The sequence below is a fragment of the Furipterus horrens genome, unplaced genomic scaffold, assembly GCF_987537825.1.
Source record: "Furipterus horrens unplaced genomic scaffold, mFurHor1.1.pri manual_scaffold_3, whole genome shotgun sequence".
NCBI classification, from domain to species: domain Eukaryota; kingdom Metazoa; phylum Chordata; class Mammalia; order Chiroptera; family Furipteridae; genus Furipterus; species Furipterus horrens.
This window is the reverse complement of record NW_028327173.1, coordinates 38,415,055-38,441,574: the sequence shown is the minus strand read 5'-3', so window position 1 is coordinate 38,441,574 and position 26,520 is coordinate 38,415,055. Positions and strand designations below refer to the sequence as shown.

The 26,520-nt window shown below is 34.9% G+C and overlaps 1 protein-coding gene across 1 annotated transcript in view; it reads left to right on the top strand.

Moving 5' to 3' along the window:
• Nucleotides 1–26,520, top strand: part of USP24 (ubiquitin specific peptidase 24) — a 128,041-nt gene that overhangs the window by 43,400 nt on the left and 58,121 nt on the right. Inside the window, exons 9-30 of the mRNA XM_090269535.1 lie at nucleotides 723–797; nucleotides 1,373–1,531; nucleotides 2,655–2,769; nucleotides 2,935–3,038; nucleotides 5,168–5,275; nucleotides 5,475–5,570; nucleotides 5,659–5,820; nucleotides 6,015–6,059; nucleotides 11,650–11,757; nucleotides 12,360–12,509; nucleotides 13,354–13,485; nucleotides 14,319–14,430; nucleotides 15,901–15,977; nucleotides 16,868–17,008; nucleotides 17,173–17,226; nucleotides 18,261–18,376; nucleotides 22,276–22,342; nucleotides 22,467–22,577; nucleotides 23,284–23,382; nucleotides 23,471–23,644; nucleotides 25,569–25,654; nucleotides 25,808–25,901. Of these exons, the coding sequence (XP_090125661.1) occupies nucleotides 723–797; nucleotides 1,373–1,531; nucleotides 2,655–2,769; nucleotides 2,935–3,038; nucleotides 5,168–5,275; nucleotides 5,475–5,570; nucleotides 5,659–5,820; nucleotides 6,015–6,059; nucleotides 11,650–11,757; nucleotides 12,360–12,509; nucleotides 13,354–13,485; nucleotides 14,319–14,430; nucleotides 15,901–15,977; nucleotides 16,868–17,008; nucleotides 17,173–17,226; nucleotides 18,261–18,376; nucleotides 22,276–22,342; nucleotides 22,467–22,577; nucleotides 23,284–23,382; nucleotides 23,471–23,644; nucleotides 25,569–25,654; nucleotides 25,808–25,901 (2,385 nt within the window). The remainder of the gene's footprint in view (nucleotides 1–722; nucleotides 798–1,372; nucleotides 1,532–2,654; nucleotides 2,770–2,934; nucleotides 3,039–5,167; nucleotides 5,276–5,474; nucleotides 5,571–5,658; nucleotides 5,821–6,014; nucleotides 6,060–11,649; nucleotides 11,758–12,359; nucleotides 12,510–13,353; nucleotides 13,486–14,318; nucleotides 14,431–15,900; nucleotides 15,978–16,867; nucleotides 17,009–17,172; nucleotides 17,227–18,260; nucleotides 18,377–22,275; nucleotides 22,343–22,466; nucleotides 22,578–23,283; nucleotides 23,383–23,470; nucleotides 23,645–25,568; nucleotides 25,655–25,807; nucleotides 25,902–26,520) is intronic.

Below are 26,520 nucleotides of genomic sequence, written 5' to 3'. Positions count from 1 at the left end.
ACATGCTGGCAAGAACAATGTGACTCGCCTTTTCCTTGACAGCCCTCAGTCCTCATTGTACAATCAGTGCTAAGTGTAAATGAAGAAATGCTATTTGGTTAATTGCCTGATGTTATTCTAATTCATTGCTATGTCTTCTTGGCTTTGACAGCTAAATATTGTTCATCTTTTCTCATCACTAGATAAGTTTTAAAAACCATTTTACTTGGATGGAAATGATTATATATACCTAGCTAATGTTTGACTACTTCTCACATACTGTTTAGAGTTAGTTGTCTGAGTTTACTACCATCCTGGAGTAGTGTATTGTAAGAGTCTCATCTATGGACGCCATTTATATCAGCAGGCGAAAGTAGTGAATGTAACAGCATATTTTTTGTGGTCTGTGCTTATATTCGTTTTTTAAAAGCAAATGCAACATATTTACTTTGTTATAAAAATAATACATATTCATGCTTAATGTTTAAAAGTTAGCCCATGTGTCTTTGGTTGCTCTTTAAAATTGCCATTATAAGATAGTATTTAAGATGTTGTACCCATATGACATTAAAGAAGCTAAGGCATAAAATCAGTTAAAGTTTTACTTGGCATGGTATTAGTGAGTTAGTGGCAGCTCTGCTATTAGAATTGCACTCTCTTCTTTGTGAAATGAAGAAGTATCTCCTCTCTAATTTTAGGACAGATTCAGGACCTTTTATTAAGGTAGTTTTTTTTTTCTGCAGCCTATGCTAGATCCGGTCATCCACACTACAATCCAGGATGTGCGGAGTGTGGAGGAAAAGGACCTCAAAGACAAGGTAAGTGCTGTCTCCAGCAGGTAGGCCCCAGTGTCTGTTGGTCCCTGGAGGCAGTGCCAGGACCTGGGACCCGGTTCACACACCATCGTTCTTTGGATTCTGGTCCCACACAACTCACATCAGATTAATTTTACATTTTCTAACTGAAAGATGCTTCTTCCTGAAGCACCAGTGGTTGATGTTACCTCAGTCAATAGAATGAATATAGAGTTCTCATGATAATCAGAATTTGACTAACGTGTTGATTTGGATAATATAATTTGTATAGCAATAAAGAAGCTTTAAATAGATCAATACTAAAAGTTTATCCAAAGTTATTTAAAGCAATTTTAACATGTAAATTTAACATGATTTGTCTGCCTTGAATTTCTCGTAGGACTCTTTTCTTTCTTTTGCTCACCCATGTTTAGAAGCAAAATGTAGCTAATTGACCATGTGGAGCATCAGATACCATCAGACCATTGTTACTTCGAAAATGTGCTCTAATTCCTCTGTGTGTGTATAAGAATTGGGATGAAAATGTTTTCATGTTTTCTTTTTTGTTTTTGTGTGTGTATATGTGTTTTTAATAAAAGAGATTGGTTAGCATTCCCGAGCTCTTGTCTGCCATTAAGTTACTTTGCATGCGCTTCCAACCGGACCTGGTGACCGTCGTGGATGATCTTCGACTAGACATCCTACTGCGCATGCTGAAATCACCACATTTTAGTGCTAAAATGAATTCCCTCAAAGAAGTAAGTTTTTCATTTGTATCTAGAAGACTTAAAACACAGACACTTTAAGTTCTGCCAAAACTTGTGGTTATTAATATAAAACACTGGGATATAAAGAAGAATAATTTCTCATAATTATACAAAAACAAGATATGATTATTTGTGAAATGGTATGTATGTTTATAATTGTTAAGATAAAGTGATTTTTTTATATTACATTCAAATTTTTTCTCTGAAATGTTTGAAATATTTAGTGCTTTTGTGAAATCTCCTACAACATAATTCCTTGGCACATATTTATTTGATATTTATTTTTTACTTTAAAGGTACAGTTCCTCTAATTATATTTCAGATATGTGTTTACTTAAACCAAATCTTCTAACTGGGTGAAACAAAACCAAAGTAACTACAACTGTGATGATCTAAGCAAAATGACGGAAATAATTTTCTATAACTTCCCAAACTTTATATGAGCATAGTTGGTTTTGGTGACAGATGGAACCAATACAGTTGAGTTATAATTCCAGTGTCTTTCCTTCAGTTTTGTATTAATTAGGATTCTTGGCTGTGAGTGAAATAAACTCATCTTAAATCCTCTTAGGCTGAGAGAAGTTTCATGAAAGAAAGCTGGGCTATTTCACACGAATGAAGGATTAATTAGCCATACCACATAAGGGGCAGGAACAATTAAAATTTGAGACCTGACCACATCCAAGACCCTTTCCAAGTCTTAACTCTGCTTTTCTGAGCATGTTGGCTTTGCTCTTCCTCTACCAGCAGAGTGACATCTTTCATATGGTAGACATCATGGCCACAGACCACCATGGAGGGACTGGCACGTTCCCTCTGGTCCCAACTATAGAATTTGGATGACATGCCTTGATTGAAATTTGGGTCAGATGCTTATCTCTGAACCAATCAGCAGTGGCCCAGGAAGTATGAACTGTAAGAATGGCTCCATATGTTTTAAAAAAAGAGACATCATAAGTAGTCTGTTAACTTCTGATAACTGACCTTTTATACATTTTAGCTAATTATTAGATGATATTGCAACACTGTAAGTCACAGAATGTGTGTGTGTGTGTAAAGATTTTAATTATGCATATTTGCATTTGTTTTAGTCACAATAATCCTATTTTTTTAGGTAACCAAACTAATAGAAGATAGCACTTTATCCAAATCTGTGAAGAATGCTATAGATACAGACAGATTGTTAGATTGGCTAGTTGAAAACTCAGTTCTGTCAATTGCACTGGAAGGTAAGTTGCTTAAAAAAAATATTACCTAACATAATTATAAATAATATATTTTTGTATAAAGTTAAAAAAATTGTTGCTTTGACTATATTAGCCTTTGAATAATCTTATAGGAAGTTAATATTGCTTTGAATTACTAGCCTGTCCCTCTGATGTTTCTTCTCTTAGGTAATATAGACCAAGCACAGTACTGTGATCGTATAAAGGGAATTATCGAACTCCTGGGCAGTAAATTGTCTTTAGATGAACTCAGTAAAATTTGGAAGATACAGGTAAGTTGATTAGACTGACTTTTGCCTTTTTCTGACATTTTTGTCACAAAGAGGGAGGAGAGTAGAGAGTGAGCAGGAAAATGGAACTTCTGTTTTGCTTTAACCACAGCAGCTCCTCTGAAATTTTACAGCTTAGCGTTCCTATCAAGATTGTGTGTGTAAGAAGGATCCCTCTACTCAAAGGTGTAAGACTGCTGACCTAGTCTAGTCTTCTCATTGGTGAGATTAAAAATGAAAGCCTTACTGTGGGTTATAGAGCAGTTAGTGGCAGAGCTAAGAACAGGTATGTCCTTTGCTTATCATTCCAGTGTTCTTTTGACTGTATTGCTTATCAATTTTCACTGAGGTTTTTCCACTTAACTCTATTAAATGAAGATGATAGTGATACTTACTTAGTTTATAGATCTCACCTTACCAGAACTCAGCATCTGTGACAGAATCAATTATACCCTTCATTTTCTTTTTCCTCCACTTTGTTAATAGTCCATTCTCCCACTTTTCTGGCATTCCTTCTTAAGTCCTGCTTCCTACCTTATTGTCTTCTTTCTTGTAAATATGAGTTTATTTTAAGCCTTAGTCCTGAGCCCCTTTTTCACTATATCATCCTTCATTAGTCAATTCCATTCACTCTTTTGGCTTCAACTACATTTGAATGCTGCTGGCTCTCAGAATTATATCTCTAATTCAGACCTCTTCTTGGAGCTCCAGGGCAGTATACCTAAATGCATAAGTGTTACATGCTTACACTGGTTATCTCATAGATGTCTCAAGTTCAGCATGTCCAAACAGACATTTTCCAGTCTGTTTCAGTAATAGCATTATTCTTCATTTAGTTGCTAAGGCAGAAAGAAGCCTGGGGCTCACCTTGGCAAGATCTGCTTAATCACTGTATCCATTAGAATCTAGTCAGGAAACAGAAACAATGCTAGGTATTTCAGAGGGAATTGAATACAGGGCATTGTTTGCAAAGGTGTTGCTAGGATGGAAGAGCAAAGAAGGGAAGTATGAGTGTTGGAACAGCAAAGTGGAAAAAGAGGTATTAAGTCCAAGGAAAGGAAGCTGCTTTTGGAGGTTCTTTCACTGCCAGTGCTGAACTGTCAAAGAGGTGAGACCGCAACCAGGGCTTCTAGAATCCCTTGCTGCCACAGATGCCAGCACCTGTATCCAATCTCTGAACATAAACCAGAAACACTTCTTTCTTCCTGTGCCTGCTCCTCCCCCAGCAATGCCTCGCATTGCAAGAATACAATGGGAGTGCAGCTGGCAGAGGAAATGTAACTTGCAGGCTCCCAGCCTGGCATTACAGAGCAGACTATAGAAAGTTTAGGTGCAGGACTGAAAAAGAACATTCCTGGGTCCTATGAATTTTACTTCCCATGTCTTGACCTTAGTTGAATACTGTCATATAATTTTGTTTTGTAAGTTTTGACTCCACACAGGTTGAGGATTAGAGACCATGATATATATATATTATATATCCCTACTACATTCAGTGAATGTATGTGTATAGTAGATACCGAGCAAATTCTCATAGAATTGAATTTTTAAAAGTCCTCCTGCCTTTTAAGTCTCACATGGTGAAGAGCGAGGCATGATGGAGTTGTAATTGAGGTTTGAAGTGAATTTCATGACCATGGGGTCTACTTCTCTGAAGCAGAGACTTATTGCTTATGGGATAAATAAACATTAATTTAAATGATAAAATACCTACAAGCAAAATAAAAAATGAGGCAGATGAAACCCTCAACTGAGGCCATCAAGCTCATATGTGAAATACCAAAAGTGAGTATGTTTGTACTGTAATATAATCAGTTTGATTATTTTTTTGGCCAGTTAAAAATATTTTTGTTTCCCTGTTTAAAGAATGTCAGATTGAGGATTTGATTCTCGTCCTTTTTTCACATTGTATTTTTAAAGACTTAATCCTGCTAGTAATATAAACAAGGCCAACTGGTGACTATTAGTAGTGGCTGCTTTGTGTAGTCTTACCAATATATTGTGCAAGTGGATGCTGAGGAGACTAGAATGAGTTTGTTTTTGTTATTGTTTACTTCTGTGAATTGCCGGGGAGAAGACTTAGGTGTTTCGGAGTTCTAAGACTTGACTTTCTCCTAATGTCTCTTTTCTAGTCAGGACAATCATCTACCGTGATCGAGAACATTCATACTATTATTGCCGCAGCAGCTGTCAAGTTTAATTCAGATCAGCTTAATCATCTGTTTGTTCTCATTCAGAAGGTATGTGTTCATTCAGACATCCTTATTTTAAATTTTTCTAAAATAAACTTATTTTGAGGTCCCCTCCTCTAAATTAGTAGAATTTAAATATACTCTTATTTCATTAAACTTTTTTTTAGCTCAAGTCTAAAGTTTTGCATATTTTGCCAGTTTGATGACACTGCCCAGTGCACTGAGTCTTGTCTTTTCTGTCCTACAGAGCTGGGAGACGGAGAGCGATAGGGTGAGGCAGAAGCTGTTGAGCCTGATTGGGCGCATAGGCCGGGAAGCTCGCTTTGAGACCACTTCTGGAAAGGCAGGAGAATCAAACACATTTTTCTAGCTACAAATACAGCAGTTTTACTTGTGTATTGGCTGGTTCATCATCTGTGTTATTATCGTAGGTGTTAGATGTGCTCTGGGAACTGGCTCATCTTCCAACCCTGCCCAGTAGCCTTATTCAGCAAGCCTTGGATGAACACCTGACAATCCTTAGTGATGCCTATGCAGTGAAAGAAGTAATCAAGCGGAGCTACATCATCAAGTGCATAGAAGATATTAAAAGGGTTGGTCTTACCTTTGGTCTGGTTTTTTTGTTAGAACATAGCACTGTCTGAATAATTAGAGCCAAATAATTTTCCTCTCCTATTATGCAATTTAAACTAAATGTCTTCTCTGGAAGCTCTTAACCTTTAGAGCCCAAGATTGTAAGTACTGCTTTCACCTAGTCACTTATATTTCTTCTAAAATAATTTTTCAGCCTGGAGAATGGTCAGGTTTGGAAAAAAAGAAGGATGGATTCAAGGTAAGAATTTGCAGGTGGAGCCAACTAAAAGGTACACTAATTTAAAATTCCTTTTAATAAATTACATCATAATTTAAAGATAATATGTTTTAGTTCTTAGACTAATGTGCAATACAAAGTGCTGTTTAAATATTTATGACCTATGCTTTATTATTTAAAGCTTGGGGAGTTGTTGACTCTCAAAGGAGAAAAAAACCTAGAGTCGCTTTCAGAGTTATTGTATGTTATTTTCATAAAATTATAAGAACTTCAATTTAGTCTTTCTTTTTTAAATTACTTTCAAAATACAGACAACTTTAATAAGTACAGTGGATTGTAAGTAAATAAATGGAGGGACATTCGTAGAGTAAGAAGAAAGAAAGATCCCTGGCCAGGTAGCTCACTTGGTTATAGCATCGTCCTGCTACGCCAAGGTTGCAGGTTCAGTCCTCAGTCAGGGCACATACAAGAATCAACCAATGAATGCATAAATAAGTGGAACAACAAATTGATGTTTCTCCTTCCCTCTCTAAAATCAATATATAAAAAAAATTTTTTTTTTTAAAAGAGGTTCATTCAGTGATGGCACATGGTCATTTTTTTAGGCACTTAATTCAGATGTGTCCCTAATGTAGTTCCTTAGACTTATAGTTAATGGGCGAGTGCCTGCTGCTGGGGTTCCATTTTAGAAGGAGGTAGGCTGGGTAGTAGCTGCAAGTGGAGCTGTCTGTGCACGCCCTAAGCTTCGGGGCTCTGGCCTGCTGGTTCTGTTGGACTTCTGGGCTGTCCTTTGAAAGGGTGGTTAGCAGAGGAACTAGTGATCATTGTTGCTCTCCTGCTGCTCCAGTCCTCACATGTCAAGAGTCTCCGCTGAGAGGGCTGAACAGTGTCTGCTCACTGGAACTCAACATCCCATCTGAGTTGCCGCAGCCTCAATCAGAGCAGCCGTGTTCTCCCATGTAGGCCCTCAGGTTGCCGAGACCAAATGTCAAGCCTAGCAGCAAGAGGGATTGCATTTTACTGTTAACATAAAAGTTTTGGGTAAATAGCTAATGGCTTAGTAATTTCATTGGTAAGTCACTTTTCTTGGTTTTCACTAAAGTATTTCTTTAAAGATCTTGATTACTGCTAATTGTCATTGGTATATTCAGAGACTCAGCTCTTGTTACTTGGCTTTGGTGATTCAGTGGGCTTTTAAGAACTTGGTGTTTTATATTTCTGACACTGAAATTTGATCAAGTGACTTTTCTGCATGTTATCTAGCTTTAGAAATTTTAAAAGTTGTTCACAAACTGGAGCTGGAAATGCTCAGGTTATGAGGAATTACTCCTTCAATTCAACAATGCTGCTTTCTTTCTCCGCATATGCAATTTGAATTTTTCCAATTTTCTCAGCTCAGTGAGTCAGATAATTTAGCAGTCTCTGTCTTTATGATTGAAACTCATCCAGAGTTAAGAAGTTCACATCCTCAATAGTAATAGTTAGAGGAAAACGGTATCTGTAGAAAAATAGTTTTTCTTCTTAGTAACAGATACATTTCTTTATGGATAATGAAGGTCAAAGCTGACAGGACTTCTCCCCACCTCCAGGAAAATGACTTTTAAAACCAGAAAAATCTTCCTGACCTCTGTTCCTTCCTTGTTACAGCTAAGCGTAAGCTCTTCTAGCCAGTAGCATCACTACATCTTTATTGCTTCTCTTTGCAATCACTTCATTCTGGTCGTTGTTTCATAACAAAACTCAAAAAGTAACAGGGAAAAAGTTGGAGTCATTTTGTGAGTCTTGAAAGGAATATTCTTCCTTTTATTTCCCACTGCTCCAAGTAAAGAAATTCTGATGTATCGTCATTCCAAATAATAATATCTTGCATTTATATAGCACTTTTCAGTTGACTAAGTGCTTTCACAGATATTCTTTTAAAGTACACATGACTGAAGGGGGGCAGTGGGAAGATCTAAGCCCCCTGGATATGACTCCAGGCAGGGAGGTGAATTATATACTGCCACTAAAGGTGTTTTTCTGTGCTATGCCCTTTCCTGCCAGGCAGCAAGGTGGGCTGACTGGGGATTATGTCTCCCTGCCAGGCTACACAGAAACTAAGCAAAGGGTAAGACAAGATCACCCACCTCTTACTCCCCTCCCACCCTCAGCTGCCTCTGTTCCCCCAGCTGATTCCCTTTCCCTCTGCTTTTGACACTCTTAAAATTCCCAAGTTCCACTGTTGTGTTCAGAAACTCTGCCCTTTATTGCTTAACATTATTTCTGTAGATTTGCCAGGATACCCTTGGCTTCCTTGGTCCTCTTTCCTTTGCTTCCTTTATACCTTCCACTGTCTACCCCAGCCCTCTCCATCTTATTTCACTTCTTTCCTCCTCCAATTAAAAAGTTTAAATGTACTCATCCAAAAAAGAAAAATTACTAAACCAAAAAAATCATATTTACTCAATTAGTGATGTTTGCATATTCCTTAAGTCATAATCTTAGATCCTCCTAGTGCAATGCCAGACAGCCTTTCAGTACTTCCTCTTACTTCCTCCCCTTCACCCTGCAAGTACACTAAAATCATTGCTTACCCGTAGTTGAGTGGCCTCTACTTGCCAAATCAAGTAACTGAAAGTAAAAGTAGCAAAATGTCCTCGGTACATTCTCACAGTAATGTGGTTAGCACAGGAGGAAATACTTTTTTAAAAAAATGTTTTCCCATGTAAAGTTTAACTTTGATTTTAGATAAATTGGTAGATCTGGGTAAACAAGACAGAGGAGCAAGTGGGGATGTTCAGCTTTGAGAAGAGAGAACTCAAGAAAGAATATGAAAGTTTTCTTCAGGTATTGAGAGGATTGTTATAGAGAAGTTACATTCAACTCAATTTTTTATGGCTCCTAAGAAGTTATGGGATGGCATGTTTCAGTACGATAGGTCAATAATATTGAGAACAGCCTGAAAGGGAATGAATGCACTGCCTCCTGAGTTCCTCATCAGTAGGAATACTAAAAGACTAGTCATTTAACATGAGCAAGAGGAATGTAGGCATAGATTCGCAGGCTAAACTAATCAACCTATAAGGCTTCATCTTATCTTAAGAGGCTAATATGGACATACCATATACTCCTACTTATGAAACCTCAGCTCCATCATTAGATATTATCAAATATGTTCATTTTAACTGTTCATCCTGGTCTTTTGCCTCTTCTGTGAATGGAGAAGAGTAACTTAAATTTTTCTTGTAATTTAGCAAATGTCATAGATGTGAAAATAAATAATATCTGTCCTATTTGCTAAACTTTAGAAAGGCCATATCAGAAATACTTTTTTAATTGCAATTTTATCTTTTTTTCTTTTAATTTTGATAGTGAGCTATCTTCAAAGGATAATTTTTAATGTTAAATAAAAAGGGGTGGGGAGAGCAATGGGGAGAAAATGGGACAACTGTAATAGAAAAACAATAAGTAAATTTTTTAAAAGTATTCTAATCATAATTGACTTAATTGGTCATGATGATACTTCTTAATATATCTATAATTATTGCTAAAAGGTTATATTTATATCCTTCTGTTTGTAATCCTTTTAGAAGGTATCAGTTTAGGCTTAAGCCTTAGAATTTTAATCCCTGTCATTTTGCAACTTTTATATTTTAGCAGAAATATTCTAGGTAGTCTTGTAAATATTTGGCCTTTAATACTGGGTGGGGCAAAAGTAGGTTTACATCTGTGAATTTACAAAACAGTTTATTCTGGTATTATTTATTAATTATTGTATTACAACTGTAAACCTACTTTTTCCCACTCTATATATACCTTATTTCTCAGATTCTAAGATGTAGATTTAATAAGTTTATAAAGAAGTAAAAAAGAAACTACATTTAACTCTTACCACATGTCTGCTTAGATGTGCATTCAGAGCTTGTCTCAGCTTCCTTTTGACCAGTATGTCCAGCTTCCCTGTGGCACGCTACTTTTCATTATCTATCACAGGATTTCTGACCTCTTTGAAATCTTTAAGATTGACTCTGTTTTTGAGGCATGTTGAAGATTATGGAGTTTTGTGTCATCCTTTTTCATAAAACTCAGGCTGCCTTTTTTATTTCATTAAATTGTGTATACTACATGTTAAATAACTTCTCTGGAATTAAGGTACAACTTTAGACAGAGACGTTCAGTGCTCAGTGATAGCGCACTTCACAAGGTATATGAGTCTGTCAGGCCAAATTCCCCTGGCTTTGAGAAATGATTTAGTAGTCTGAGAACACTGGCAGTTTTCTTTGCTTTTAATTGAATTAGCAGACATATGATAGGCTAGTGTGTTTTACACTAGAGTGTAATCTTTTTGACAGCATTTAAGTAGCAATCAGTGATCTAAATTTATGTTAAGAAGCCTTCCTTGGTTGGTGTTTCCTATACCAAGTGATAAATAAAATGACAGGTAGATGAACAGAACAGAAATTTTTTTATACAGCTAAGTTTGCACATACTTAGGTAAGGACAGCTATATCATAACTTATTCCTATGCCTAGAGGCTAGTAAGTTGATTTTGACATGCTGTAAGAAACATCAATTTCAGAACTGTTGAAATTTAAAAACCTATCTTAGAAATCCAGGAAATATGGTATTGGCTGATTTATTAGCTAGTCTTTAGGAAAGCCAATATTGTTTTGTCAATAGCATTCTCACATTTACATATTCAGTAGTAGGACATTTTTCTACCAAAGACATCAAAAGTATTTGTCATAGATATAAATACTCATAAAGGTATTTATCTTACAGAAAGATTTGAAGAAGCAAGGCTTTAAAAATAATTTTTAGCCTTTAAAATAAATGCTCAGGGCTTAAACTTATACTCAGATATTTAGACTTCATTGATCAATTGATTAATAGTTTTTAACCTGATATTCTTAAAAATTTTATAATGAAATCTCATAGTTTGAAGATGCTGTTTATTAAAAAGTAATTCTCTTTTTAAAGATGAACATCATACTTCTCAGAAGTGTACTATGCAAATCTGGATTGTCCTGTACCAGTTTCAGAAATAAAACCTTTGAAAGTGTTCTGAAAAATATAAAGTAACTAATAATTAATAAAATTATTTCTTATAAAATTGTTTTAACTCAGAAATACAAGCAGATTGTGAATGTTTAATATTTATACCACTGTCAGTATCTTGATTATATTATTGATATCTATCATATAAATATAGTAAACTATATTTTTATACCATTTTATCAGTCAGTTCAGCTTATTGAAGTTAAGCTATTGCCACTATTGCCATTGATTTATTTTATTATGTCAACATGTTCTAGCAGCCTGTGCTACTTAATCTATCCTCTGAAGTTGCTAATTTCTTGTTGTCTGTTTTTTGCTGATGTGCCCCTGTACATTTGCTGTCACTTCACATTCCTGTTTGCAGTTCTTGGCCTTAGGAAATTGCATGCAGAGTAAGAAATTGAAAGCTCAATTATGAATGCATGAAGATAAGCTATAAATGAGCAATGTGAGGAAGAAAAAAATAGAATGTGCAACAATGAAGCCTAATTGACTTGGAAATTTTTTATAGCTAATAAATTTTATTTGCCATTTATTTCTAAATTTAATTAATGTAACTTCTTTTCAACTCTAGTCATCTCAGCTTAATAATCCTCAATTTGTATGGGTGGTACCAGCTTTGCGTCAGCTCCATGAAATCACCCGCTCATTCATAAAACAAACCTATCAAAAGCAAGACAAGGTAAGAGGATAGTACAGCTATATCTGATTATGATACAATTATTTATATAACCTTTTAAAATAAAACATAATTAAGATTGCTGAGTCACGTAGTCACTATTTTACATTTTGTGGTTATTAATGTATTCATTTGTATTACTTAATAATTTTGAATTTAAACATCATTTTGCTTTTATTTCTTTCGAATGATTCTTTGCTATATTCCTAACTGATTTTCTTTTTATTTCCTTAATGTATTGAAATAAGCCAATTTTTAAAAGTTAGAGTGCTGATTTTGAAATTTGTTTGAAAAGACTCACACACATTTTATATTGCAAAAAGATTAGTGTGATTAAGGAGCTGGAACTTCCTCATTGTGATAGATTTGGGAAGAAAGATCTAGAAAGGTACATAAGAAGTGAAACAGTTTTGTTGAAAGAGTTACTTTTTAAAAAAAAGCATCTCTTTTAGAAGCAAAATTTAGCAGATAAGTTTACTAATTCTCTAGTAAATGTACATACCAGATTGATTTTACTTACTTTTATGTAAGAAATGTGAGTGAAGAAATCAAAATAACTGTAAATTCTCCTACCATTTTTGTTTTTTTTTTTTTTTTTTGCCAAGAGCATTATTCAAGACTTGAAGAAAAATTTTGAAATAGTGAAATTGGTAACGGGAAGCTTGATAGCTTGTCATCGGCTTGCAGCAGCTGTGGCTGGACCTGGAGGCTTAACTGCTTTGACACTAGTGGATGGCCGGTACACTTACCGGGAGGTATTGGAATTGTGCTTTTTCTTTCATGATTTGCACGTTCATCTGGACTTTTTACTCTTGAACTGTTAAAATAATATTTATTGGATGTAACTTGAAGAGGCAACATGAGGTATCTTTATAGTGATGAAACAACTTTTTTTTTTAAATCCTCACTCGATGATACAGTTATTGCTTTTAGAGAGAGAGGAAAGGGGTGGAGAGAAAGAGTGAGAGAAAGAGAAACATTGATTAGTTGCCTCCCTCACGCACTGTGACCAGGGATCGAACCCGGAACCTAGGTGTGTGTCAGGACCGGGAATCAAACCATCAACATTATGGCTGGATAATGCTCCAGCCAGCTGAGCAACCCAGCCAGAGCAAATAAAAGTTTAGAAAATTGATATTTGCGGATAAATTACCTAAGACCTGCATATGATAAAGTAATAAAAATAAACATCTTTTCTTTGACTTTGACATGAAATACCAATTGTCAGTTCTGTGGATAGTTGTTTTTGTTTTTAAATCAAATGATTAGTAGTAGTATTTTTTTTAAGTAGAAAAAAATCCTCACTGACCATTTATGAGTTTGTGGTGTTTTACTTTGAGACTGATGAAATTATATTTTATTTATTGTTAACTAAAGTCAGCTGAATTTTTAATAGACTTGAAGTAGTTTCTACTACATTGTACTGTCAACTTGTAAACAGATTTCTCACATTTACTGTACCCTAAGTTATATCACAAAGCATTAAATAGACCTTTTTTTTTTTTCTTTTTTTAAGTTTTGATGTTTTGTTTGTTTTATCTTAATTTTGGTTTTAGGTATGAATGCCTGGAGTTAAATAATTATCATTTCTTTTTGCAGTATTTAGAGGCCCATCTAAAATTTCTGGCATTTTTCTTGCAAGAAGCTACTCTGTACCTGGGTTGGAATCGTGCCAAGGAAATCTGGGAATGTCTTGTGACTGGCCAGGATGTTTGTGAATTAGATAGAGAGGTAAGAAAATGATATTGTGGACAAAGTAAGGCAGAAGTGGGATTTAATATTTCACATTGTGTGTGTGTCTCAACATCTTTGGTTCCAAACACTTTTCAATTTATTAAGCATACATTTAGTGCTGGAAAAATATTTTATATATGTTTATATCCAAGATATAAATAAATGTGTGAGTACTTCAGTAATTTTGATACCATTCTGGATAAAACCAAAATCAGCCAAGTTAAGTACAGCTAAAGACTTCTCAATATATTTTAGGTTTTTTTTTTCCTGTCACATGAAACTAACTTAAAGTTATCAAGAGAAAATTGAGTTCCTGTAATGATGTTGTAGCCCAGAAATACCAAAGAAGAATGAAAGCCTAGACAGATTTTTAGAACTATAATTAAACAGCTGAAAATAGGTTAAAACAGGAGCTCAACACCTGTTTTGACATTTACTAGCAGTGAATTGCTGTTTTTTCCTCTCGTTTTATAGAATAATATTAATTATTTAATGGGATTATTGAAAAGACTAAATATGTGATAGTGCTTAGCATAGTGCCTGGCACATAGTAGGGCTTATTAATAAATGTTTGTGGAAAAACCCAAGTATGTATAAAATTCAAAGAAAAGCATGAGTATATATTTTCATTATCTATGGGAAAGATTGCTGTTAATTTAATGCTTTATTTAGTCCAGAGTTCTAAGCATATCAGTTTTGAGTAGTTTTAACCATTGGCAATATAAGTTTTTGAAGAATTAGAAATAATTTATCTTTACTGTGACAATTTGGAATATGTATTTTCCTGACATGGATTTTAGTTATAGGATCATATTTGTCTTGATCCACAGATGTGTTTTGAATGGTTTACAAAAGGGCAACATGATCTCGAGAGTGATGTTCAGCAGCAACTCTTCAAAGAAAAAATTCTTAAATTGGAGTCATATGAAATCACTATGAATGGTAGGAAAAAAAAACATAGATTTATTTTTTCAGTTCTTTAAAAAATTTTATTCTTTCCTCCTTTCATTCTAAGCCAACTTCTCAAAAGCAACCAGTTTGTAGTATCTTTGTGATATTTATATACACAGATAAATTCTTTTCTACATAAATATTATCTTACAATAATTTTTTAATTATATGGCCTGATAACTAATTATCAAACTATTTTTTCTTGGAAGTTACTTAGTACAAAAATGATTCATTTAAAGTATAAATTTATCAAAGTATAGAAATCTTTCTTTTAGGCATTTCTTTTGATTGAAAATTTTTTATTGAGATATAATTCACTTTTTAAAAGTGTACAATCAGTGGCTTTTAATATATTCACAAAGTTGTTCAACCTTCACCACTTTCTAATCCCAGGACATTTTAATCACCCCCAGAAGAAATCCTGTACCGATTAGCAGTTGTTCCCTGTTCTCCCCCTACCCCCAGTCTCCAATCTGTTTTATGTCTATGGATTAGCCTAATCTAAACATTTCATATAAAAGGAATTGTACAATATGTATTTGGCTTTTTTTACTATACTAAGACATAATATTTTCAAGGTTCATTCAAGTAGCATGTACTTCATTCCAGTTAGGTCGAATAATATTCTGTTGTAAGAATATACCACATTTTATTTATCCATTCATCAGTTGATGGATATTTGGGCTGTTAATCACTTTTTTGTTAGTATTAGTAATGCTGCTATAAACACTCATTACAAGTTTTGTGAACTCAGGTTTTCATTTCTCTTGAGCATATACCTAGGAGTGAAACTGCTGTATCAGATAATTAGCATTTGAGGAACCACCAAACTGTTTTACAACATGGCTGCACTATTTTATAATCCTATCAGCAATGTATGAGAATTTCATTTTCTCCTCATCCTTACCACTATAGACAATATTTGTCTATATTTGTTATTTTAGCCATCCTGGTGGGTATGAAGTAGTATCATATTGTATTGATTTGCATTTCCCTAAAGATTAATGATATTGACTGTCTATTCATGTGCTTATCAACCATTTGTATATATTCTTTGGAGAAATACCTATTCAAATGTTTTACCCATTTTTAAAATTAGATTATTTGTCTTTTTATTGTTAAAGAGTTCTTTATGTATTCTTCATGCTAGCTTCTTATCGGAAATATGATTTGCAAATTTTTTGTGTCATTCTTTGTGTTGTATTTTCACTTTTTGGATAGTCCTTTGAAACACAAAAGTTTTTCTTTTTGATTTAGTCCAATTTATCTATTTTTTATTTTGTTACTTGTGCTTTTGGCACCATACCTAAGAAGCCATTGCCTAATCCAAGGTTTTAAAGATTTGGGGCTATGTTTTGTCCTGAGCATTTTGGTTTTAGCTCTTGATATGCTTTGAGTCTTTTCATTGACTATCTGTGTTACTTATTGTGCATGAATTTATCTGGCATTCTTTAATTTCAGGTTTTAACTTATTTAAGACTTTTTTTGAAAATGTGAATCTATGTGACCATCGATTGAAAAGACAAGGAGCTCAGTTGGTAAGTACATTATTCTCAAATTTGGATATTTTAGATAATCTAGTAAAACTTGGTATTCCACAAAAATGTGTTATCGAGATAAAACATGAATTAATCTAAAGAATGGGTATCCTTTACCTGCCGTTTTCTGCATTGATGACAACTGACTTCATGAATCTCTCTGCTTCTTACTGATCTCTTGGGCAGCCAGCTGTCCCCTTTGGCTAGGTAAATGCAGAGTAAGGTTGTTCCATCTACCTTCCAACTCCTCAGATCAGTCCACGTATTCTTTAAAAAAGTAACAAAAATCTTTGCTTCTGGGATCACAGTGGCAATGATTTAGGGAGAAAAATTTCAGAGCAGACAATGAAGCAGAAAATAATCTATAGAATGTATACAACTGATGTTTATATTTACATATGAAACTTGAAAAAAAAAAGCAAAAAAATAACTTCTTCCAAGACTGTTCATGACCTGGCTTCCTGGATGGTAAGAGTTTTACAGGAACATATAAGCTCTTGGAAAGAACAGATTGAGTTCCAAAGATCAGTAGCTACTTCCTGCTTGACTTCATTTCCTTTTGAAGAGAAACTCCTGTAGACGGCACCCATCTCACACCTCTGTTGTTTCTGCATCAGTAGTTCATTTGGGTGGATGTCTGGTGTGGATGTGGGGTGTATGCAAAAAAATCTTCACATCTCTCCTGGTTCCCTTGGACGTGGCCCAGTGTTTGTGCTATTGATTGGTTTTTGTTTTAGAGTTACATATTGGTACAGTTGTGTTCTCATATAGCTTGGTTCTTGCAACCTTAATTCATATTGAACTAAAGAGGTATGAACTTACAATGTAATAGAGAATCGTTGTAATTTTGTGACCCTGGTGTACTATATAATTTTTTTTCTTTTGAACAGTATGTAGAAAAGCTGGAATTGATAGGAATGGATTTCATTTGGAAAATAGCCATGGAATCACCTGATGAAGAAATTGCAAACGAAGCTATTCAGTTAATCATAAACTATAGTTATATTAATCTAAATCCCAGGTTAAAGAAGGTGGGTATCTAGGGAAGTAGGTGCTCAAACACAAAAGGGCAAAAGAATGTATTTTTTATTCAAAAGTTGGCATGCCTGAAAATTGGCTTCTTTAATTTGACATTTGTCCTTAATGATTACAGCTAAATGCCAGACTAATTTTAATTTTCATGTACTTCTTTTAGGATTCTGTATCATTACATAAGAAATTCATTGCTGATTGCTATACAAGATTAGAAGTGAGTAGCAAATTTTATTTAACCAGTTTTTTAAATGAATGTTTTTGTTTTTTACCTTTCATAGTTTTATATTTTGAGATTGTATATAATGTTGATATTTGTGACTGGATCCTATTGAAGAATTTGTGAATAGTACCATAATGTAACGTAGGGAATAGACATTTGCCTCAATGCCCCAGTATAGGTCATTGTTTCTTCTCCCTCCATCACCCCTCTTCCCTGCTTTGCCCACCTCCCATTGAGGATATAGGAACCTGTTTTCTGTCTTAAGAAAACAGATCTACTCTGCATTCCACATTTCTAATAGATTCTTTTTCTCCTTTTTACTTTTTAGTCCAGGAATTTTATATAAGCACCTGCTTCTTTTTCTATCCTTCCCCCTGTTTCACCTAGTTTATATTATAAATGCTATTAAAGGCCACAGTAGGACACTCACTAAGGAGATATTGATTGTCTTTGTCCATTAGAAGCCTGCTGTGTAATACTATCTCAGATATAATGGCTTATTTCCAGCATGATGGTTAAAACATTAAACATTTATTTTCTTCCTTAGTTTGTGCTTGTTTTTTATATCTAATGAAGAGTATTCCAAAAATGTAAAGAGCTACTGCCCCCAAATGTTAATAAGTTAAACATTTTGGTGATGAATATGTGCTGGAATCTGTAGAATTTCCCAAGTCATGACTTCCATCCAAATAAGTCTTCATAAAAAACATTTAAAGTATTCAAGTACCCCTAAGTGAGGTACTGTGTATTACATATATTACATATATAGAACAGCAGTTCTCAACTGGGGGTTATTTTGTTTCCCACGGATCATTGGCAAAGACTGGAGACTTGTTTTGTTGTCACAATTAGAGGTCCTACTGGTAGCTACTGGTAGGTAGGTTGTGAGTAGAGGTCAAGGATGCTGTTAAACTTCTTACGATGCCCAGGACAGTCTTTCACAACAAAAATGTTTCCAGCCCAAAATATCAGTAGAGCTGATGAGATAAAGAAATCCTGACATAGAATAATTATTTCTTCTTCCATAGGCAGCCAGTTCAGCACTTGGTGGCCCCACTCTGACACATGCTGTGACCAGAGCAACAAAAATGCTTACAGCAACTGCCATGCCAACTGTAGCAACATCAGTTCAGTCTCCATATAGGTAAGAGATTTCAGAAGTTAAATACACAATGTATAAATATGTATCAGTAAAAAAAATTAATTGGCATCTTTTTTTTCCTGTGGAGATCTCTCTATTTTGATTTCCTCATTTTACTTTATAACTTTTGCAAATAGCCATGTCCTGGGAAATTATATGTTTCCCACTGTACATCCCAAATTTGTATCTCTAGCAGATTTGAAGGTCATCATCATAACCACTCAAATATTGCTCTGCTCCTCCCCCTCTACCTAGTGGATAAGGTTTGATTTTTTTTGATTCATTTAACTTTTACACTGTGTAATAATAATCTCTATTATGATGGAATAAAGATACAGTCATTGCATAAGGAATAACATTTTTTAAGTTTGAAATATTTATTTAGATATCTGATAAATTATGTCCTTGAATAGTCAAATCCAAGGCATTAATAGCATAATCAAAATGAAGTGGAAGATGATGATTAATTAAAACTGTACAGTATAATATAATCATAGTTAAAATATTATTTACTTTGAGTCCTTTTTCAAAGTATTTTTTTTAAGATTTAATTTTTAAAGAGAGGGGAAGGGAGGGAGAGAAACATCAATGTATGGTTGCCTCTCACATGCCCCCAACTGGGTACCCGGCGCACAACCCAGGCATGTGCCCTGACTGGGAATCGAACCAGCAACCCTTTGGTTCACAGGCCGCATTCAATCCACTGAGCCACACCCACCAGGGCTCAAAATAATTTTTAATAAGAACTTTATCCCCAGATATTTGGGTTTGTTTGTTTTTTTCCCCTCAATATGTTTTTATTAATTTGAGAGAGAGAGAGAAAGAAACAAACATCAATCAGTTGCCTCCTGCAGCCTAGGTATGTGTCCTACCAGGAATCAAACCCACGACCTTTTAGTATATGGGATGATGCTCTAACCAACTGAGCCACCTGGCCAGGGCCAAAATTCTTGTATTAAAACTGAACTGGCATTGTCTCATAATCACATTGCCGTGTTTATGTTTTTGAATATTATCAGAGAAATCTGAGCTCAGTATTTGCTATCATTCTTTGATATAGTAAGTAAAATAGATAAACATTTAGAACTATTAGACTGAAGTAACTAGACCATTTTCGTGAGGTTCTGTGAGCCTTTCATTTCTGGTAAGCTGTCCCAAATCAGTGATACCCAAGAAATGTTGGCAGGTGCTCAGAGAAAGTCTCTGCACCTCACTATGCTGCCCTCTAATGATGGTACTCATACAGTCTTTCTCAGCTCCTAGAATGACTATGTATGTATGTATTTATTTTTATTTACAGTTGAGCATATTCCTTTTATTTTTAAAGCCTTCTTTTAGAAATGGAATCTTTGCTTACAGTCTTTGTTGTCTTTTAAAAAATGAATTGAGTACTGTATAATGATGCTTTATTAATATGAAAGAAGCCAAAATAATTCAACCCTCTAGAACCTCTTTTTTAAATGGCAGAAGGTGATTACAGATTGAATTCCTGATAAGAACACTTAACATGACTTTTGCATTCCCACATTCTTAGAAGTATGTCTCAAATAGACTTTCATTTAAAATGTGTATTAAGAATTCCTAGTTTGTATTTATAAGATGTAATCTGTCTCTGTGACCTAGGTTCTTAATGATTTATTGTCAAACAAATCAGAATAGAAATGCATTTATGAAGTGTTGGATTGGGATTTCCGTACTTCTATTCTTTAAACAAGTGTGCTTTTTTCTTTTTACTAAGTGCTTTTTATTCTAAGTAATTTCATAATTGACTCCAGAGCAAAACCACATGAAAGTTTTTAAATATTCTTATTATAAACTTGAAACAGTTAGTAAGAATGTAGTGTCAAAATTGAATTTGACCCAGAACATTGTTTTTATCTTATATTTTTAGTTTTGAAAGAACTTTTTAGTGACCATGATTGTTCCAACTTTTGGAAAGGAGTTTTTCTCTCACCTGTACAGTACGTTGCAGTGCTATCTGTGGTTTAATTCAGTGTCAAGGCATAATTAAAACAGTGCAGTCAACAATTCATTAATAGAACTTAGACACTTCCTAAATATTTTTCATCTGAACATAAAATTCTTCTGTTTCCTGCTCATAGACAGAAAGAATTTAGAACTGTTCAGTGTATATAATGAAACTGTTAATGTGTTTAACCAACTCTTTTCAAAGTGAAATTTCCCATACTGCTAATCAAGTGTTAGAAAATGATATTCCTCTTTTCAGTTTTAGAAATATATCTATCTGAAATACCTAGACTTTCTGGAATAGCAAATATTTAAAGGGATTTGGATTTTTTTTTATCTCTCAATGTGAACACATGTAGCATTCTCTTTATTAAAATATGGAGCTGCTGAATGTGGAGTCCTATTACAGTTGTCTCTTGGTACCCAAGGGGGATTGATTCCGGGACACACAAATGCACGCACGCACACACACCCCCCTCCCCAAGGCTGCTCAGGGCCTTTATATAAAATAGTATGGTATTAGCCTATATTTGCATATAGGCTACTGCAGGGTGTATCTACACATCACTTCATTTGTGTGGATTCAGTGTAGTGTTCAATTCATGGCAAATTTAAGATTTGCATTTGGAACTGTCTGGGATTTTTTTAAAACAGTTTTGATCCACAGTTGTTGAACCCACAGTGCAAAACAAAGATATGGAGAGTCGACTGTATTTCACATGATAAGTAGGATTTCATTAGTCTGACCGAGAGAGTCCTCGGGTCTCACTTTCAGAGTCTGTTAGGGCTCCATGTGCCCTAACTGTGTATTTTCTGTCCCAGAGGTGGTTGTGTCTCCTGGTATGTGTTGATTTCTTAAGTACTTTGAAAACCCGTAGGATTACAAATTCTTATTTTTTAAGTTTGAACTATACAGAATGTTCACAGATGAACAATTGTTTATTCTTCCTTTCTTCCTTATTCTTAGCCTAATTGAAACAAGTAGTAACCTAAGCATTCATCAGTAACTAAGTGGATAAAAAACAGGATTCTGCCATAAAAAAAGGATGAAATCCTGCCACCTGCAGCAACATGCATAAACTTAGAGGGTATTGTGCTGAGTGAAATAAGACAAAGACGATACCATATGATTTCACTTATATGTGAAATCTAAAAATCAGAGTAAATGAACAAGTAGAATAGAAACAGATTCACAGATAAGAACGTTTCGATGGTTGCCAGATGGGAAGGGGTTAGGGAAATGGTGAAAAATGTGAAGGGATTAAGAAGTACAGATTTGTAGTTACAGAATAGTCATGGGGATGTAAAGTACAGCATAGGAAATAAAGTCAATAGTATTTTAATGCCTATTTATGGTGCCACATGGGTACTAGTTTTATCAGAATGACCACTTTGTAAGGAATATAAAGTCTAATCACTGGGTTGTACGCCTGAAATTAATACAATATCATACATCAACTGTAATTGAAAAATAATTATTTCTAAAAACAAATAGCCACTTTTATTTATGGAATAGTTCCAATTTGCCTTCTAATTGTCAGGCAGTTTAGAATTTTTCCTGATCCCATGTGTTTACAGAATTATTGGCATATTCTAGTTATAAGATTATGATACTCAAACTTGATGATTTTTCATTCTTGGTAGATGATGGATAAAGAGGTTTGGAGACCCAGGTCTTCTTTTTATGTAATAACTGTTTAGAAAGAAAAGGAAGAAGGAAGAAAAGAACAGAAAGGAAATGTAGGGAGGGTCCCTTATTTCATCTGTGCGCTATAGCTGTGACCTGGTTGAATTACTTCCTCCTTGAGTGAAAGGGAAGTGTAGCCTTTGCAAATTTCAGTCTTTGACCAGTGAGTGCTAACTCTGAAACAGACTGGAATTGAGCTCAAGTCAGCAATTCAAATGTGTTTAAAAAAATGTTTTTAATTCCATAGATCCACTAAACTTGTAATCATTGAGAGACTGCTGCTTCTGGCAGAACGCTACGTGATCACTATAGAGGTGAGCCTCTCTTTTTAAAGCAATTGAATCATCCCGTTACTAGACTCAGCATGTTAGCCAAGTATTTTTGAAATGTTTTAACAGTGGCGCTGTGTATCTGACTTGTTTGACTTACTTTTTCAAGGACTTTTACTCTGTTTCACGAACTATTCTACCTCACGGTGCCTCGTTTCATGGACATCTTTTAACTCTCAATGTTACTTACGAGTCTACCAAAGATACCTTTACTGTAGAGGTAGGTTTACATTAAGCTCTGTAGCCATTTTCATATTGTCTTGTTATTTTCATAACACTATTGATTAAGATATCTGAATGAGTGACTATTTTATTGAAAAAGCTATTTGGTAAACAAATTTAGAATAAAGACCTGAAATGACAGGAAACTGATGGAGTATAAAGCAGACACATAGATGAATATGTAATACAACATCAGTTGGTGTTGAGTATTATTAAGAATAAAGCAGAATAAGTTGGTAGAGGTGATAGTTATACGTGAAAAACCATCTCAGATGAAGATGAATGAGGAAGGTCTGAGTTAGTGACATTTGAACACAGACTTGAATGAAGTGACATAGTAAGCCATTTCTGAGGAAGGACATTCCAAACAAAGGGAGCAAAAGGAACATAAGCCCTGCAGTGGGAGTTTGCTTGGCTTGTTCAAGACAAGCAAGGTGGCTGGTGTGACAGTGAGAAAGGGAAAGAAGGAATGGAAGGCCTGGTATGGAAGAAGGACTTGATATTTTATTCCATGCATGATGAGGAGGAATTGGAGTAGGGAATAGAACTTGTACTTAAGCAGGAGGGAAGCCCCACAAGGGCAAGGATTCTCATCTTTGGTTTTTTGCTGTTCTTAGCCTATACAACAGTGCCCAGTACACAGTAGATGCTTGTTTAAATGAACGAGTAAATGAGTTACAACAATGTGGAATTTCATTTTACAGGCCCACAGTAATGAAACCATAGGGAGTGTCCGGTGGAAGATAGCCAAGCAGTTGTGCTGTCCTGTGGATAATATACAGATATTTACAAATGATAGTCTGGTAGGTTTAAATAAACTGACTCTTTAGCCTGATAGTACTACTTTCCTCTTCCTTTCCCTCTCAGTAATTAAGAAACCACTTTTTGCAGCTGACAGTGAATAAAGATCAAAAGCTGCTCCACCAGCTGGGCTTTTCTGATGAACAGATCCTCACAGTGAAGACGTCTGGCAGTGGGACCCCATCTGGGAGCTCAGCAGATTCCTCTACCAGCTCCAGCAGCAGCAGCAGTGGGGTTTTCAGTTCATCATATGCCATGGAGCAGGTATTGACTGATCAATTTGTTTTAAAACAAGGTTTTAATATCTTTTTGCCTTTGGCCCATATAGGTTTAGATGATTATGTCCTTTCCTCTCAGACAAATCCTGACTCTTCAGAACTGTATCACTGAGAAGCACTGGGCATCAGTTGGGAGAAGATACATATTTATCAATCTCTTAGACCACAAAATCTTCTGAGTTTCTGAATCATTCTGCCTGGCCACCGCTTACTGCTCCTATCATAACATTTCTCTTCATTGATCATTAATTTTCCCTGTACTGGGTCATTCCCATTAGCAGTCACACATGCTGTGTTATTTTTACCACCTTAAAAAAAGCTCTCCCTTCTCCCCAATTCCATCTTCATTTCCTGCCCTAGTCTCTCCTTCCCAAATCATCAAAGCTCTTTGAAAGAATTGTTGAAACTCTTGCCACCCTCTTTTCTGGATTTTTTCAAGGTTATTTGTCACTTTCACCTCTCAATCGTTTTTTTGATACTTCAGCATATTTGATATATGTGATCACTTCCGCTTGAAATTCTTTCTTCACTTAGCTTTCAAATCTTTGTGTGATTGTCTTTTTAACTTAGCAAGAACTCTTCAGGGTTAGGATTAGCATTGTAGATTTTTTAAAATAACTATACAGTGCTTAGGTATAGCAAGAACTTTAAGAAAGGAATTCCGTTCAGAATAGTATTATGACAGTGAATTGGCAACAGTATCTATATAGCATCTTCAAATTTACTATTTCATATTTATTCTGAATTTATTAAAAATATTCTCCTATATAAATACATTCTATAGTTGATGTCCAGTTTCTTATTCCTTCTAACCAGAAAATAGTACTTTAATCACAGCTGAATTTCTTCAGTGCACTTATATCCATGTTTTTCTTTTCTTACCTTCAGAAAAAAACAGGGTAACTTCTTTTTCTCAGCCTGGATTACACACTGGGGGGGGGGGGGACCCAAAAAAACTGGAATTATCTTCTAAAGGGTAGGCCCCTTGTAGTACAGTCTTCCCTGCTAGGTGAGTGTTCTAGGAACTCATCTGTGTCAGTGTACCAGCTGGCAGTGTTGTGAGAGGCTGTGTTCAGCTTCAGTGAATTATTTTTTTAAGAATTTTTTTCCAGTGTATTTGCCTATTTCATAAGAGGTGATTATGAGCACATCGCGCTGAGTGTTTAGCAGTTTTTTACCAAAAACAGCACAACCCCCATGTCTTCCCATCCCTATTAATCCAGTCTCACTCCAAGCAACTTTTTTTTGTTTCCCTGGATGAAAAATGTACTCAAAGGGAAACATTTTGCCCATGTTTCCACATGGAAACAACAAATGGCAGAAGCACTAAAAGGCATCAAAATCATTGAGTTCAAAAACTGTTTTGAGCAGCAGAAAAAAATGTCCCAATTAGTGTATTGCATCAAATGGAGAGTACTTTGAAGGTGATTGAAGTTTAAACATGTAAGAATAAATAACATAATTTTTTATAAATGAATTCTGGTTTTTCTGGGTCCCCCATCATGTATATCTATATATTGTTTGTGAGTGTATGTACATATATACTACTTTGATTTTGCTCTTAAGTCATTCACTGCCTTGTTTCCTAGTGATGAGCTCTGGTAAGCTTTCCACTCTCCATTCTAATCATTCTACCTGCCTTTGTTTTACCTCTCTTCTTCTGCCTGCCATTTGGCACCATAGCCCCCCACCAGCAGGTGGGTACGAGAAGAGAGCCCAGGTAATAAGCACACTGGAAGGGAGGAGATCCCTAACTGTGTATTCACCTGTCTCAATGTAGATGAGCACTGTGCTCCCTTCATGTTTTATAGTGACCAGTCTTTTCAGAACTGATATTTTTCTTGTTGGTACATTTGAGTTAAAAAATTCTTTTGTAAATTTATATTTGTATTTTGCATTTTTTCCTTCAGGAGAAATCCCTTCCTGGTGTTGTGATGGCACTTGTGTGTAATGTATTTGACATGCTTTACCAGCTTGCCAATCTAGAGGAGCCAAGGTAAATGAAATATTTATAAAGCATAAAAGACAGTTATAAAGATTAGGGAACCAAGTGACCTTTCAGTTGAAATGTATTTTATGTTACATTTCATACTAAATGTTGTTGAAACTGTGGCTTATCTGAAAAAAATTTTATTTTGAAAAATTTAAGGATAACTCTACGAGTACGAAAGCTGCTGCTCTTAATACCCACTGATCCAGCCATTCAGGAAGCCCTTGATCAACTTGATTCTTTAGGAAGAAAGGTATGAGCATCTTTATAGTTATTTAACTGATGTGGAATTTTATGTGATGATTCAGCGAAAATACAACATGAAATCACATTAAGTCACTTGATACCATCTTTCCCATAATGGGTTTTCTTCTTTTGAAAAACTTATGTAAATGGAAATCATAACTTCATTGGCTTTTAAAATAGATAGAGTCAAAAGTTATGTCAGATTTTAAAACTAGAATAGTCTTTAATATCATCTACTTCTACTTCATGTTATGTTAGGAAACCAAAGCCCAGAGAGATGAAGTGTCTTGTCCAAGATCAGACTCTAGTTCTGATTCTTCTCTCATGATGCCTCTCTGATTGTGATTGTTGCTTATGTTTGAGTTGCTTACATAAATGGATTATCTTTTAATTTATTTCACTGTGATATTTAAAGTTCATTGTATTTAATTCTTAGGTTATTGTTCCTTTATGTATATATTGAAATTGTGTTTTATCCATAATGTTATGTTCTCAGAATAAACTAATTTATAGCAAAGTTGTTAGAATTAAGAATTTTATATTTCAGTGGTTGGTGTTTAGATCAACTCTGTCTTGTCATATTTGACTTACATATTAACTTGAGGGAGAAGAGAACTAATATAATA